The sequence below is a fragment of the Salmo trutta genome, chromosome 11 (genome assembly GCF_901001165.1).
Source record: "Salmo trutta chromosome 11, fSalTru1.1, whole genome shotgun sequence".
NCBI lineage: Eukaryota > Metazoa > Chordata > Actinopteri > Salmoniformes > Salmonidae > Salmo > Salmo trutta.
In genome coordinates this window covers 953456-966952 of record NC_042967.1, presented here as the reverse complement: position 1 = coordinate 966952, position 13497 = coordinate 953456, and the positions used below count along the sequence as shown (strand labels likewise).

At 40.6% G+C, this 13497-nt stretch overlaps 1 protein-coding gene across 3 annotated transcripts in view; it reads left to right on the top strand.

The window, feature by feature from the left end:
- The first annotated feature begins 958 nt into the window (after positions 1 to 958).
- Positions 959 to 13497, top strand: part of LOC115202061 (inactive ubiquitin carboxyl-terminal hydrolase 53-like) — a 52037-nt gene continuing 39498 nt past the window's right edge. For all 3 annotated transcript variants that reach the window (XM_029765922.1, XM_029765921.1, XM_029765920.1), the window contains exons 1-7: positions 959 to 1426; positions 6972 to 7162; positions 7607 to 7782; positions 8050 to 8142; positions 8587 to 8721; positions 10489 to 10602; positions 11223 to 11305. In XM_029765922.1, the coding sequence (XP_029621782.1) occupies positions 7123 to 7162; positions 7607 to 7782; positions 8050 to 8142; positions 8587 to 8721; positions 10489 to 10602; positions 11223 to 11305 (641 nt within the window). In that variant the 5' untranslated portion in view covers positions 959 to 1426; positions 6972 to 7122. The remainder of the gene's footprint in view (positions 1427 to 6971; positions 7163 to 7606; positions 7783 to 8049; positions 8143 to 8586; positions 8722 to 10488; positions 10603 to 11222; positions 11306 to 13497) is intronic.

The following is a 13497-nucleotide window of genomic DNA, read 5'->3' as shown; positions in this document are numbered from 1 at the left end:
ACATCTTATTTAAAAAAAATAATGACAGCTTTGACAGAAACAGGAAGTGTTTGCTCGTTAGACATGGGATCTTTTTGTGTAGGTAAAATTAATTATGCTGGAAATGGCTGTGGAAACACCTTTATAGGTAAATATTGGTATAATAACCATATATAAAAGTACATTTGGAGTCATGATGATATGGTGTGTGGTCCTCCCACTACCACTTGGGAAACCATGCAGTTTATTCGCCTACAGATGAAATCTGTAGATGAACTTCACAGGGTGATGAAAGTACACGTGATGAGCTTGATCCTGTTTTCCAATAAATACTGAGGGTCTTAATCTGGTGACATTATGATCGATGCTTGACTGCCATTTGACAAATGAAATGTTCTCGCTCTTATCCATAATAATCTGATCACGTAGACTGGCCAACCCGCACAGCCTAGCTGCACTGTATTTGTAAACTGTTGGCTAGAGTGCAAGTGCCAAGCCCAGAGTAGGCGCATTTGCTATTTAATGCAACAGTTTTTGTGGCAAAACTATCCTTTGAGTTGAAAATGTGATGGAAGCACATTGCACTTTTATCAACAAGTGTGCCTATTTTCTTTATGCGTATTTTAGAATATTCGCATTAAAATCTGTCTCCAATTGGATGGATACCTTGCTATTGACATGGACTTTCCTTTCCTCGCAGAATGACCAATCTATATTTCCCTCCTGAATGTTTTTATCTCGAGGAAAATGGTCTTTAGATAATTGTATTTGATAATTACAAACATCAAAGCTTAACATAGAAAGCCTACTGCCACGTTACATGCCGCAGTCAGCCTTATAGTGAAACAAGTTTTTTGGAGAGCCATGTGAGTTTTAGTCTCACCTCAAATGGGACAAACCAAACGCCGAATGCTTGTGTCTGCTCTGCGAGACGAGCGATTTGCCATCAAGTGCACCCATGCGGCCGATATATCTCTTTGTGAATTGCAGTAGGCTACTGTACACTAGGGGCGGATTTTGACCTCGCAACTCTCGAAGCATCACTAATCTGCGGATGACATTCAGGCATAGACCACTACTGGATTTATTTCCAGAAATGATTTCCGCTATTGAACCGAAAACGTAAAAACAGCAAGGACATTATCAGGCTAGAATAAGACAATAGACAAAACGTATTCGGGTATGACGGTTAAAATGCCGGTTGGCATTGTATCACTGCACTGGCGTTGCAATTTATTGCAGCTATGCAGACCTTAATACTGCATTTGCCCACAGATTCCATCCACCAGTACTGCCTGACATGATCCACGAGCGGGTCCGAGTAGTCTATTGCAGTCATTTTTGCTTCAACGGTTTGTAGGGGACAAAACATGTGGGAATCTAATGTTGACAACTAAGCTGTTTTGGGAGATATTTTATATCGGCCAAATATTATCGACGAGATACAGTGAGTATGGCATGTGTGTTATGACATTTTTATCTAACGGGTATGTTTTAATTTGATGCAGTGATGCGAGTTGCGGTAAATAAAGCCGTTCCCCCTTAACACGCATGCGTCCTAACAGGTGTAAATTGCACGATATGCAATGGCATCTGAAGTAGCCCTATGCATGGTAGAAAAGACCCCTCATGTTCGTGTATTTAGAATAATACAATGCATGCAAGGATGGAGAGTTATAGGCTAAATTAAATCATATGAAGTGTTAGGTTATAATTATAGGGCTATGATACGGATCCTTTTTCTATTTGAAGAATACACCACATGTGCAGATAAGCAAATGTAATCATATTTGTTAATGTCTATTATATTTGCTTGTGATTATTCAGGTTTATATGTATACCACTTTTTGGTCACAACATGGGCTGGATACACTTGTCTGGATACCAAGTTTGGGCTCAATTCGAATTGAAGGCAGTGTATCTAGTGTATACAGTAAACATTTTGTAAATATGTGATTGTTACAAGCAAAAACATCTCATTTGCAAATAGTAGAAGTAAGGACAAACATGGGTCAACTACAGGTGCAGTCAGATATTATGCTAAAATGAGTGATGGCAAACATAATGTGAAAGGATAGTTCACCGAAAAAGCATCTCATTTCATGCATAACATAAATGAATGTATCGATAGGTGGGATGTTCTGTCATGTTGCTTATTCCTATCCAAACCTTTCAGATATGCATTAGTGCCTAACAGGTTGTTTCTGGACAAGACTATAGCTTTTTAAAACCAAGCAGCAGCCCTGTCCAGAAACAAACATCATCTAGCCCCTAAATCTTGGTAGTAATGAGGCAATATGGCAAGAATTACACCCACTAATCAGATGGAAAGATGGAGCTTTTGCCTCTGGCTCTTGTATGATCTCTGAAGTAGGTTTGTAGAGCACTTTGGGTTGGGATTTACTTGTCTTAATACAGGACTTCTTGTTTAACACATTACTATTATTAGGAGGTATTGGATGCATTCAAAATGGCACCCTATTCCCCATATAGTGCCCTATGGGTCCTGGTCAAAAGTAGAACACTTCAAAGGGAATAGGGTGCCATTTGGGACATAGACATACTATTAATGGGAGGTATACTTCTTCCTGCTCATTGTTTACATGGCACATCTGAGATCTGACTACAGTTGAAGTCGGAAGTTTACATACACTTAGGTTGGAGTCATTAAAACTAGTTTTTCAACCACTCCTCAAATTTCTTGTTAACAAACTATAGTTTTGGCAAGTCGGTTAGGACATCTACTTTTGTGCATGACACAAGTAATTTTTCCAACAATTGTTTACAGACAGATTATTTCACTTATAATTCACTGTATCACAATTCCAGTGGGTCAGAAGTTTACCTACACTAAGTTGACTGTGCCTTTAATAAACAGAAAACAATTGTAGACCTCCACAAGTCTGGTTCATCCTTGGGAGCAATTTCCAAATGCCTAAAGGTACCACGTCCAAATGTACAAACAATAGTACGCAAGTATAAACACCATGGGACCACACAGCCGTCATACCGCTCAGGAAGGAGACGCGTTCTGTCTCCTAGAGATGAACGTACTTTGGTGCGAAAAGTGCAAATCAATCCCAGAACAACAGCAAATGACTTTGTGAAGATGCTGGAGGAAACAGGTACAAAAGTATCTACATACACAGTAAAACGAGTCCTATATCGACATAACTTGAAAGGCCACTCAGCAAGGAAGAAGCCACTGCTCCAAAACCGCTATAAAAAATCCAGACTATGGTTTGCAACTGCACATGGGGACAAAGATCGGACTTTTTGGAGAAATGTCCTCTGGTCTGATGAAACAAAAATAGATCTGTTTGGCCATAATGACCATCGTTATGTCTGGAGGAAAAAGGGGGAAGTTTGCAAGCCGAAGAACACCATCCCAACCGTGAAGCACGGGGGTGGCAGCATCATGTTGTGGGGGTGCTTTGCTGCAGGAGAGACTGGTGCACTTCACAAAATAGATGGCATCACGAGGATAGAAAATTATGTGGATATATTGAAGCAACATCTCAAGACATCAGTCAGGAAGTTAAAGCTTGGTCGCAAATGGGTCTTCCAAATGGACAATGACCCCAAGCATACTTCCAAAGTTGTGGCAAAATGGCTTAAGGACAACAAAGTCAAGGTATTGGAGTGGCCATCACAAAGCATTGACCTCAATCCTATAGAAAATGTGTTGGCAGAACTGAAAAAGCGTGTGCGAGCAATGAGGCCTACAAACCTGACTCAGTTACACCAGCTCTGTCAAGAGGAATGGGCCAAAATTCACCCAACTTATTGTGGGAAGCTTGTGGAAGGCTACCCGAAACGTTTGACTCAAGTGAAACAATTTAAAAGCAATGCTACCAAATACTAATTGAGTGTATGTAAACTTCTGACCCACTGGGAATGTGATGAAATAAATAAAAGCTGAAATAAATAATTCTCTCTACTATTATTCTGACATTTCACATTCTTAAAATAAAGTGGTGATCCTAATTGACCTAAGACAGGGACTTTTTACTAGGATTACATTTCAGGAATTGTGAAAAACTGAGTTTAAATGTATTTGGCTAAGGTGTATGTAAACTTCCGACTTCAACTGTATATTGTCAGACAGGAGGAGAATAACCATCAAATATTATAGAATATAAACTATTATGTGTTATATACAGTAGCAGATTCAGGAGCCAGGAGCCACATTTGTATATCCAATGGATTAGAAACACTAAAGTGATAGTCCATAGCGAACTGTTAGAGAAGAGGATGAGAAAAGTTTACCGGTAAGACTTTGCATTATTTTGCACTTATACCTGTGTATTACTGTACTCACTACAATAACAACATTGTAATAACATTGTTTTAGTATTGCTTTACAATCACGTAGGGATAGAGATGGAGTTCAATATAGAATAAAGTGTAATTACAGTGTTATTACACACCTATAAGAGCAACCTAATGTTTTATAATGTGCTTCTGGGTTACCTACCTATAGGATATTAGGTATATTACTTGGGTCGAGGCCTAATCCTACTTCATATGGAATTAATTCTGTGGATTCCTGGAAAGCATCATGACTCGGCAGCATCACAGCTCAGCAACAAGATCAATAACCTGTCCTGTCTGTAATGCTTCAGAGTGCAGGGAAACTGGGTTTTGGTCAATTTGAATTGAAGGCAGTCAATTCAGAAAGTGATTTAAATAAAAAATAAAAAACATTGAACAATTTTTGAAATGTATATACTATATATTAAAAAGTATGTGGACACCCGTTCAAATTAGTCAATTCGGGTATTTCAGCCACACCTGTTGCTGACAGATGTATAAAATCTAGCAGACAGCGATGCAATTTCCATAGACAAACATTGGCAGTAGAATGGCCTTACTGAAGAGCTCAGTGACTTGCAATGTGGCACCGTCACAGGATGCCACCTTTCCAACAAGTCAGTTTGTCTAATTTCTGCCCTGCTAGAGCTGCCCCGGTCAACTGTAAGCACCGTTATTGTGAAGAGGAAACATCTAGGAGCAACAACGGCTCAGCAGCGAAGTGGTACCCACACAAGCTCACAGAATGGGCCCTCCGAGTGCTAATGCGCGTAAAAATTGTCTGTCCTCGTTTGCAACACTACCGAGTTCCAAACTGCCTCTGGAAGCAACGTCAGCACAAGAACTGTTCGTCGGGAGCTTCATGAAATGGGTTTCCATGGCTGAGCAGCCGCACACAAACCTAAGATCACCATGCGCATGAGTGGTGTACAGCCATTGGACTCTGGAGCAGTGGAAATGCGTTCTCTGGAGTGATGAATCACGCTTCACCATCTGGCAGTCTGACGGATGAATCTGGGTTTGGCGGCTGCCAGGAGAATGCTACCTGCCTGAATGCATAGTGCTAACTGTAAAGTTTGGTGGAGGAATAATGGTCTGGGGCTGTTTTTCATGGTTCGGGCTAGACCCCTTAGTTCCAGTGAAGGGAAATTAAGGCTACAGCATACAATGACGTTCTAGATGATCCTGTGCTTCCAACTTTGTGGCAACAGTTTGGGGAAGGCCCTTTCCCATTTTAGCATGACAATGTCCCTGTGCACAAAGCGAGGTCCATACAGAAATGGTTTGTTGAGATTGGTGTTGAGAACTTGACTGGCCTGCACAGAACCCTGACCTCAACCACACCGAACACCTTTGGGATGAATTGGAACGTTGACTGCGAGCCAGGTCTAATCGCCCAACATCAGTGCCCGACCTCACTAATCCTCTTGTGGCTGAATGGAAGCAAGTCCCCCGCAGCAATGTTCCAACATCTAGTTGAAAGCCTTTCCAGAAGAGTGGAGTTGTTATATTAGCAAAGGGGGTACCAACTCCATATTGATGCCCATGGTGTTTGACGAGCAGGTGTCCACATACTTCTGGTCATGTAGTGTATCTTCTACTTTTCAGTTTATTGAGAAGTCATTGTAAATAGATGCCCTTTTTTCAATTATTGGATTGGAATGTCAGTTTACTTCCAGAATCGACTGACTTCCATTCAAATTGACCACAACCCTGCAGGAAGCCTCATTGGCCTAGTTAGCTAGCTATATGTGCTTTTTTGGTATGGGGAGTATCCAGACTTCACACAGTTCTAATGTGATTAAATAATGTGCTGAAATGCCAGGGGGTACTGTATTTTTCAGTGCTGTGACAACCCGTGACTTGAAAAAGCAGCAAATACCTGTGAACTGGCTGTTGAATCTGTGCCCAAGTAGCCTATACAGTTGTAACGTTGTCCACCCAGCTCATGTCAATCACAACACAGAGAAGCTATTGCAACCGTAGGCCTAGTCTCTATGGTCACTTATATAACTATCATGATCTAGATTCTACTTAGGTGTATGTAAAATAAAATCATAAGACTTTGAGAAAGTCATAAACAATGTATAAAGGCATGGAATAAAACAATGGCAGTAACGCAACATGATAGCAGGGGCAATTTTAAGATGTATTTTTATGGGGGGCCAGAGGGGGACCAAGCACCAGTCAGGGGTGGCCATGGGAACTCAGGAAACTGTATCACAAATAGTGTTGACAATTGGCTTGAACTATGATGCGTTTTATTGAAAAACTGTTTCAACTGTTAATTTGTATCTGTCCCTAATATATCCCCCAAAAATCGATTTGAAAATGCACACAGGGAAAATATGAATATTAAATTAGATACATGCTAACTTAAGTGGTAACTCACTGGTATTGAATTTTATCAACCTTTGAAAGCAGTAGGGCAACTCACTTTAAAATGTATGTCAAACAAAAACCAATGATTGCAAAGTTAAACCATACAACTATATGCACAATTAATACTTTTAACAATTCCCGCAGGTTTTTATTTTATTTTTATTTTTTACAAAAGCACATTTACTTGAAGGACAGTGCAGATGCAAAGTTTGGTAACAGAATGACGGCTTGTGCCGTAATTGCCCAAAGTTTTTTTTAAAGCCAATGATTTGTCCCATCTCTCTTCCTCTCTTTAGACTTGGTCCCATTGTCATTCAATGTCCAATAGTGCTATTCAAAAGCTTCCCTATGGATGAGCCTGGAAATGACTTCAATGGATCTTTTTGGAAGTGCGAGGCAGGGATATAATGGATTGGTCCCATGGCCTGCTAGCTCCCTCTTCTCTGTATGTCCAGCTGTGGCAAGCCTCCCCCACTCTCCGGAGAAGGTAAACAACAGCTCCCATCACATAAGTCACTAAATCCTACCTAACCCAATGTCTGATCATAACCAGTGGCCAAGTGCTATTCACTCTCTAAGATGTGCATGGACACATAAGGACTTACCCCTCAGGATGTACAGTAAATTCCCAATCTAGCCCTCATACCATCACGGTCACCTAATCATCCCCAGCTTACAATTGGCTCATTCATCGCCCCTCCTCTTTCCTGTAACTATTCCCCAGGTCATTGCTGTAAATGAGAATGTGTTTTCAGTCAACCTACCTGGTAAAATAAGGGTTAAATAAATAAAATAAATGTATTGTATGATTAAAGTGTTCTCTATGGATATATCTCATAACAGCAGTCTTAAACTCCTGGTCCAGGAGCCACATTTGTATATCCAATTCCCATTAGAGCATAACAACAGCTGGTGACTGCTCTCTCCCCAGGGGCAGGCTCTAACTCTCTGGCATGGGTCAAGCTCTTCAAAAAGCCCGGAGCTGTTGGTGGTGGTGGGGGTGTGGGGACGTCCTATCAGCCTGGGAGCATGTTGTCTCTGGCTCTAACCAAAGGCCTGCTGAACGAACCAGGCCAGAATAGCTGCTTCCTCAACAGTGCCGTACAGGTGAGTGCTAAAACTTGTCAATATGCAGGTTTATGCAATAGTGTAAACATAGCTTATTTCCTACGGAAGGCTAAGGGGCAAGATTACTACTAAATTAAGATGTGCCCATGCTTTTTTCTATGTAGGATTTAGGTCTACTTTTCATGTAGAACTTCATGTAGGACTAAAACAGTCATAACATTTTATGTTACAGATGTTGTTGGATTAATACACATATACATGTGATTTGAACATGATCAGTGCAATGCTGTCATTTCACCTGAACAGGTACTATGGCAGTTGGACATTTTCAGGAGGAGTTTGAGACAGCTTCCTGGTCATTTTTGTCTTGGGGATGCCTGCATTTTCTGCGCTTTAAAGGTTTGTATATAATATCATCATCATCATCACAATACATCTACACCTAGTTTAATTACTTATTTAAGAGATTCACAAGATGTCCAAGTTCACCATACCACTCATAAAAAAATATAGAATAGTTATTTAGTTTCTATTTAAACAAAAATAGCCATTGATATTTGAAGATCTTTTAAACACACTGGTTGAATCAATATTGTTTCGACGTCATTTCAATGAAATAATGTTGAACCAACGTGGAATATACGTTGAATTGACATCTGTGCCCAGTGGGCAGAGTTCCAGACCTAGAATTCAGTCTAATCCTGGACTGCATTGAACATTCTTTTTAGTCCAGGACTGAGCTGAATCTGGGTCCAGAAAACCGGCTCTTAGAGACTTGATAATTAAGGCAACGTACAGTACCCCCCTCCCCTCAATTCTCTACAATGCTTTTTCCCCCTGCAGAGTATTTTCAGCCAGTTCCAGCAGAGCCGAGAGCGAGCGTTGCCTTCGGATAGCCTGCGCCACGCCCTCGCCGAAACCTTTAAGGACGAGCAGCGCTTCCAACTTGGCCACATGGACGACGCTGCAGAGTGCTTTGTAAGTCTAGGACCGTAGCACTTTCTTTTTAGAGATCGAAATGTCATGTCAGCCTTTTTTATTGAACTAAAGCAGTTTCCCAAAACTCTCCGTTGGTACCCCTTAAATTTGCAAAATTACAGTAACTTTCCCAAAAGTAATTTTGCAACCCTAACCCAGTACAAATATACCTGATTCATCTAGTCACTTAACCAGTTAAGTCAGCTGTGCTAGTTCTGGAATAAATCAAATAAGTGGTAACAGCTGAGAGTACTTTAAGGAGAGGTTTGGGAAACACTGAGCTAAAGGAACAGAAGCTAGGAGGTCAGAGGGTATTTTCTGCTTAGCACACACAAGGTTATACCTCCAACTGAGGTATTTGGGGATTCTCCTAGAGCCGTCCAATGGTACCATCTTACAGTAGCTGAAGACCATAATAACCCTATTCAACCAAAAAGGAAGTCAGGAAGACACCAGCGTAAGACAAGACTACATTTCTCCTGTGCTGTAAAAATATGTTTATAATTTTGAGCAGTTGATTTTGTCTTTCCATGACAGACGGACCAGGTGAATCCAGGTGACAGCTATGATCCCTTATTGATGTCACCACTTCAATCAGTGTAGATGAAGTGGAGGAGACAGGTTAAAGAAGGATTTTTAAACCTTGAGACAATTGAGACATGGATTGTGTATGTATTTGTATTTGTTAGGGATCCCCATTAGCTGCTGCAAAGGGGTACATATAACGCATACAACAATATTACAATGTACGTGTGTGTGCTCGTGCCTGTGTGCATATGCGTTTGTCTGTACGTGTGTGTCTCTTCACACTACCCGCTGTTCCATAAAATCTTTTTTTATATGTTTTTTAAATCTGATTCTACTGCTTGCATCAGTTACCTGATGTGGAATAGAGTTCCATGTAGTCATGGCTTTATATAGTACTGTGCACCTCCCAGTCTGTTCTGGAATTGTGAAGAGAACTCTCGTGGGATATGCGTGGGTGTCCGAGATGTGTGCTAGTAGTTTAAACAACTCGGTGCATTCAGCCTGTCAACACCTCTTACAAAAACAAGTAGTGATGAAGTCAATCTCTCCCCCACTTTGAGCCACGAGAGATTGGCATGCATATCATTAATGTTAACTCCCCATGTACATTTAATGGCCAGCCGTGCTGCCCTGTTCTGAGCAAAAGTCCCTCTTTGTGGCACATGACCACACGACTGAACAGTAGTCCAGGTGTGACAAAACTAGGGCCTGTAGGACCTACCTTGTTGATAGTGTTGTTAAGATGGCAGAGCTGTGCTTTATTATAGACAGATGTGTGCCATTCAGAGGGTGAATGACCAAGACAAAATATGAAAGTGCCTTTGAACGGGGTATGGTAGTAGGTGCCAGGCACACCGGTTTGTGTGTCAATAACTGCAACACTGCTGGGTTTTTCACGCTCAACAGTTTGCTGTGTGTATCAAGAATGGTCCATCACCCAAAGGACATCCAGCCAACTTGACACAACTGTGGAAGCATTGGAGTCAACGTGGACCATCATACCTGTGGAATGCTTTCAACACCTTATAGTCCATGCTCCGACGAATTGAGGCACGGACTACAAGTGCAACTCAATATTAGAAAGGTGTTCTTAACGTTTTGTACACTCAGTGTACACTGTTATGTTTCTACTCACAGATATGTGTATCAGGATAGTTTGGGCTACAGGTGCTAAGGATGTAATGGAAAACAGTGACTTCAGATGTCTGACCTCATTTTGTTTAATTCTTGGTGCACAAGGAGAACATTCTGGAGAGGATTCACCTGCACATAGTTTCTGACACGGCGACTGAGGCCTGCACATCCAAGTCCTGCATTACCCACCAGAAGTTTGCCATGACACTTTATGAACAGGTAATGTGATTTATTTAATCCACTGTTGATTGGAAAGAGGGAAAAGGAGAGACATATAGACTAGTGGGTGACACTCTATTTAAGGGATACAGGTGTGATGCATCATGATACGTTCATAATGCATTATAAGCCTTGCCATCAGTATCTATGAAGTCTTTATAATGTGTTATCATCTTATAATGAAACAGCTATTTTCAGCCATTTTCAGCCATTTGACAAATTTCCATATAAAAAGACGCAGCATTTTTTAAGTTCATTTCTAAAGCATTTATAAGGACTTATACATGCTTGTAACAAGTAATAATACACTATAACTGTATGCCCTAAGTAAAGTGTTACCCAATAGAGACATACTTACTAACAATAAAAAGATTGTAAAACCAAGTCAATTCAATTCAATTCAATAGATCTTTATTGTCCCCGTTGGGGAATTCTTGCGCCACCTAAGAAAGACATATACATGCATAAATAAAAGCATACATACAGCATAAATTAGATTTTGCCCCGAAAGCCAATCTGATAAGGCCTATACACATATCATCGGATTTCCAATTTCAACTTTCTGTCAGTTATTCTGTTATTTTAATTTGACATGAAACTTTGTTTTTCTCCCCCTGCAGTTTGTATGTCGTAGTTGTGGCGCCTCCTCGGACCCCCTTCCTTTCACAGAGTTAGTGCATTATGTCTCCACCACAGCCCTATGGTAAGTACTTCCTCTAAGAAACTTGACAAACAGAACTAAATCTTTGCTCTAAGCCAAAGGGGGATTTTCTGGTGAGATGGCGCTGAACTGGATAGCTGCCGTCTTACGGGCTCCTGGTATTGTGTTTTTTTACGCTGATCTTAACTTATTTCCACCATCATTTCCTGTGACCAAAAACAGCTTCTGGACATCAGAACAGCCATCACTAACCTCAATTTAGAGGAAGATTTCTACTTCAACGAGTCGGCAGTTCTGGACATTATGCTTACCCCGGACCAGGACCTGATCCCCGGGACTCGAAAGAGGCGATCGTCCAATGTTTTGTTGACGAACGGACAATCACTAGAGAACAAACTGGACGAGCTCTGTTCGAGACTATCCTATCAACGGAACCTGAAGAACTGTAACATCCTATGTTTGTTGAAGTTGTGACTGAACAAGAAATTGGATAATATACACCTCGCTGGCTTTTCCATGCATCGTCAAGATTGGACGGCAGCTTCGGGTAAGATGAGAGGAGGAGGGTTGTGTATGGGGTCAATTTCACGCCATATGTATTGAATTCAAAATAAAATAAATTGTGAACATGAAAAATAAAGTTGAGAATGTAAACATTATATTTTCGAGAACGGGTGAAATAATGGATGTTGAAATCAAAAACCAAACAATTGAAAGCAAAATGTATAGAATTGTAAAGAAAAATAAGACATCAAAAGCAAAACCCCAAAACATATAATTTTAAAGCGAGAGCAAAACTTTATGACAAATTATATAAAAGTATATTTGAAAACAAATGCAAAAATCGTTTTCAGTTAAACTTTCCCAGCAACCAATCCTATTGAATACATTTTGCCTACGCTCTTGCCTGCATATACTGCATGTACTGGAGTATTGTCATGCTGAAACAGGAAAGGGCCTTCCCTTTGCTACAAAGTTGGAAGCACAGAATCGTCTAGAACAGGGCAAAGGCCGGCCCGGGCCCGCGACCTGATTCAATACGGCCCGCGGAATCATGCTCAGATCACATAAAGAATTTGCGATAGTAAAGTTTTGAAAAACGTATTTGTTATTCAAATTAAAAGCCCAATGAATACTCGCCTTTGTGTAATGATTTAACTCCCACCACTTGTGGGACATTTATTTTGAAGGCACGTATAATTAACAACTGCACGAGGACAGACAGTGACTGACAGGCTGACACACACGTCACAGTTACAAATAGTAGCTAGCTATAAATTGCCAAAAATGTGTTTTTCAAAGATAAAAAAAAAAAAAGGAAAGTAGACAATGAATGTCGGGTGTTCCAGCAAGAGTGGACATCAAAATATTTCTTTATTGTGGTATCAGGGAAAGCTGTGTGCTTAGTGTGCAAAGAGAGCATCGCTGTCTTGAAAGACTACAATTTGTCCTGACACTTCCTGATGAAGCATGCAGAGAAATATAGGAATATGTATTCTGAGCATAGGGCAAGTGCATCGAAAGAGTTGCTTTCTCAGTTGCAAAAGCAGCAAGGACTTTTCACAAAACTGCATTCAGCAAACGACGGAATTGCGAGAGCTAGCTATGTACCGTCTCACAAAATTACTAAACATAGAAAGCCATTTAGCTGAGGGTGAATTCATTAAATAATGTTTAATTGACTCTGCAGCAATACTTTGCCCCGACAAGAAAGAGCTGTTTGAAAATGTTTCCCTGTCAAGACGATATGGTGTGTTGAGGACATCACAGAGAATATGGAACAACAGTTGAAAGACAAGGTAAAGAATTTCTCCTATTTCTCCTTGGCCCTGGATGAGAGCAGTTGATATTCTTATGAGGTATACCCCCAGACTTTTAAATTACAGAGGAGCTTGCTTCAGTACAGTCAATGAAGAGCACAACCACAGGGAAAGATTTATTGGAGGAGGTTAATAAGTGTGTGGCAAAGTGGGACTGAGTTTCGAAAAGTTATCCAGTGTAACCACTGATGGGTGCCCAAACTTGACAGGAAAAAAAGTTGTCCTTTTGAAAAGGATACAAGATCAAGTAGCTAAGCTGAACCGAGATCAGAAAATTATTTTCCTGCATTGCATTATTCATCAGGAGGTGCTCTGTAAATGTGTTCTGAAAATGAGCCATGTTGTGGATACAGTCACTAAAGTGGCACACTTCGTAAGAGCAAAATCGTTAACACACAGGCAGTTTGTCTCACT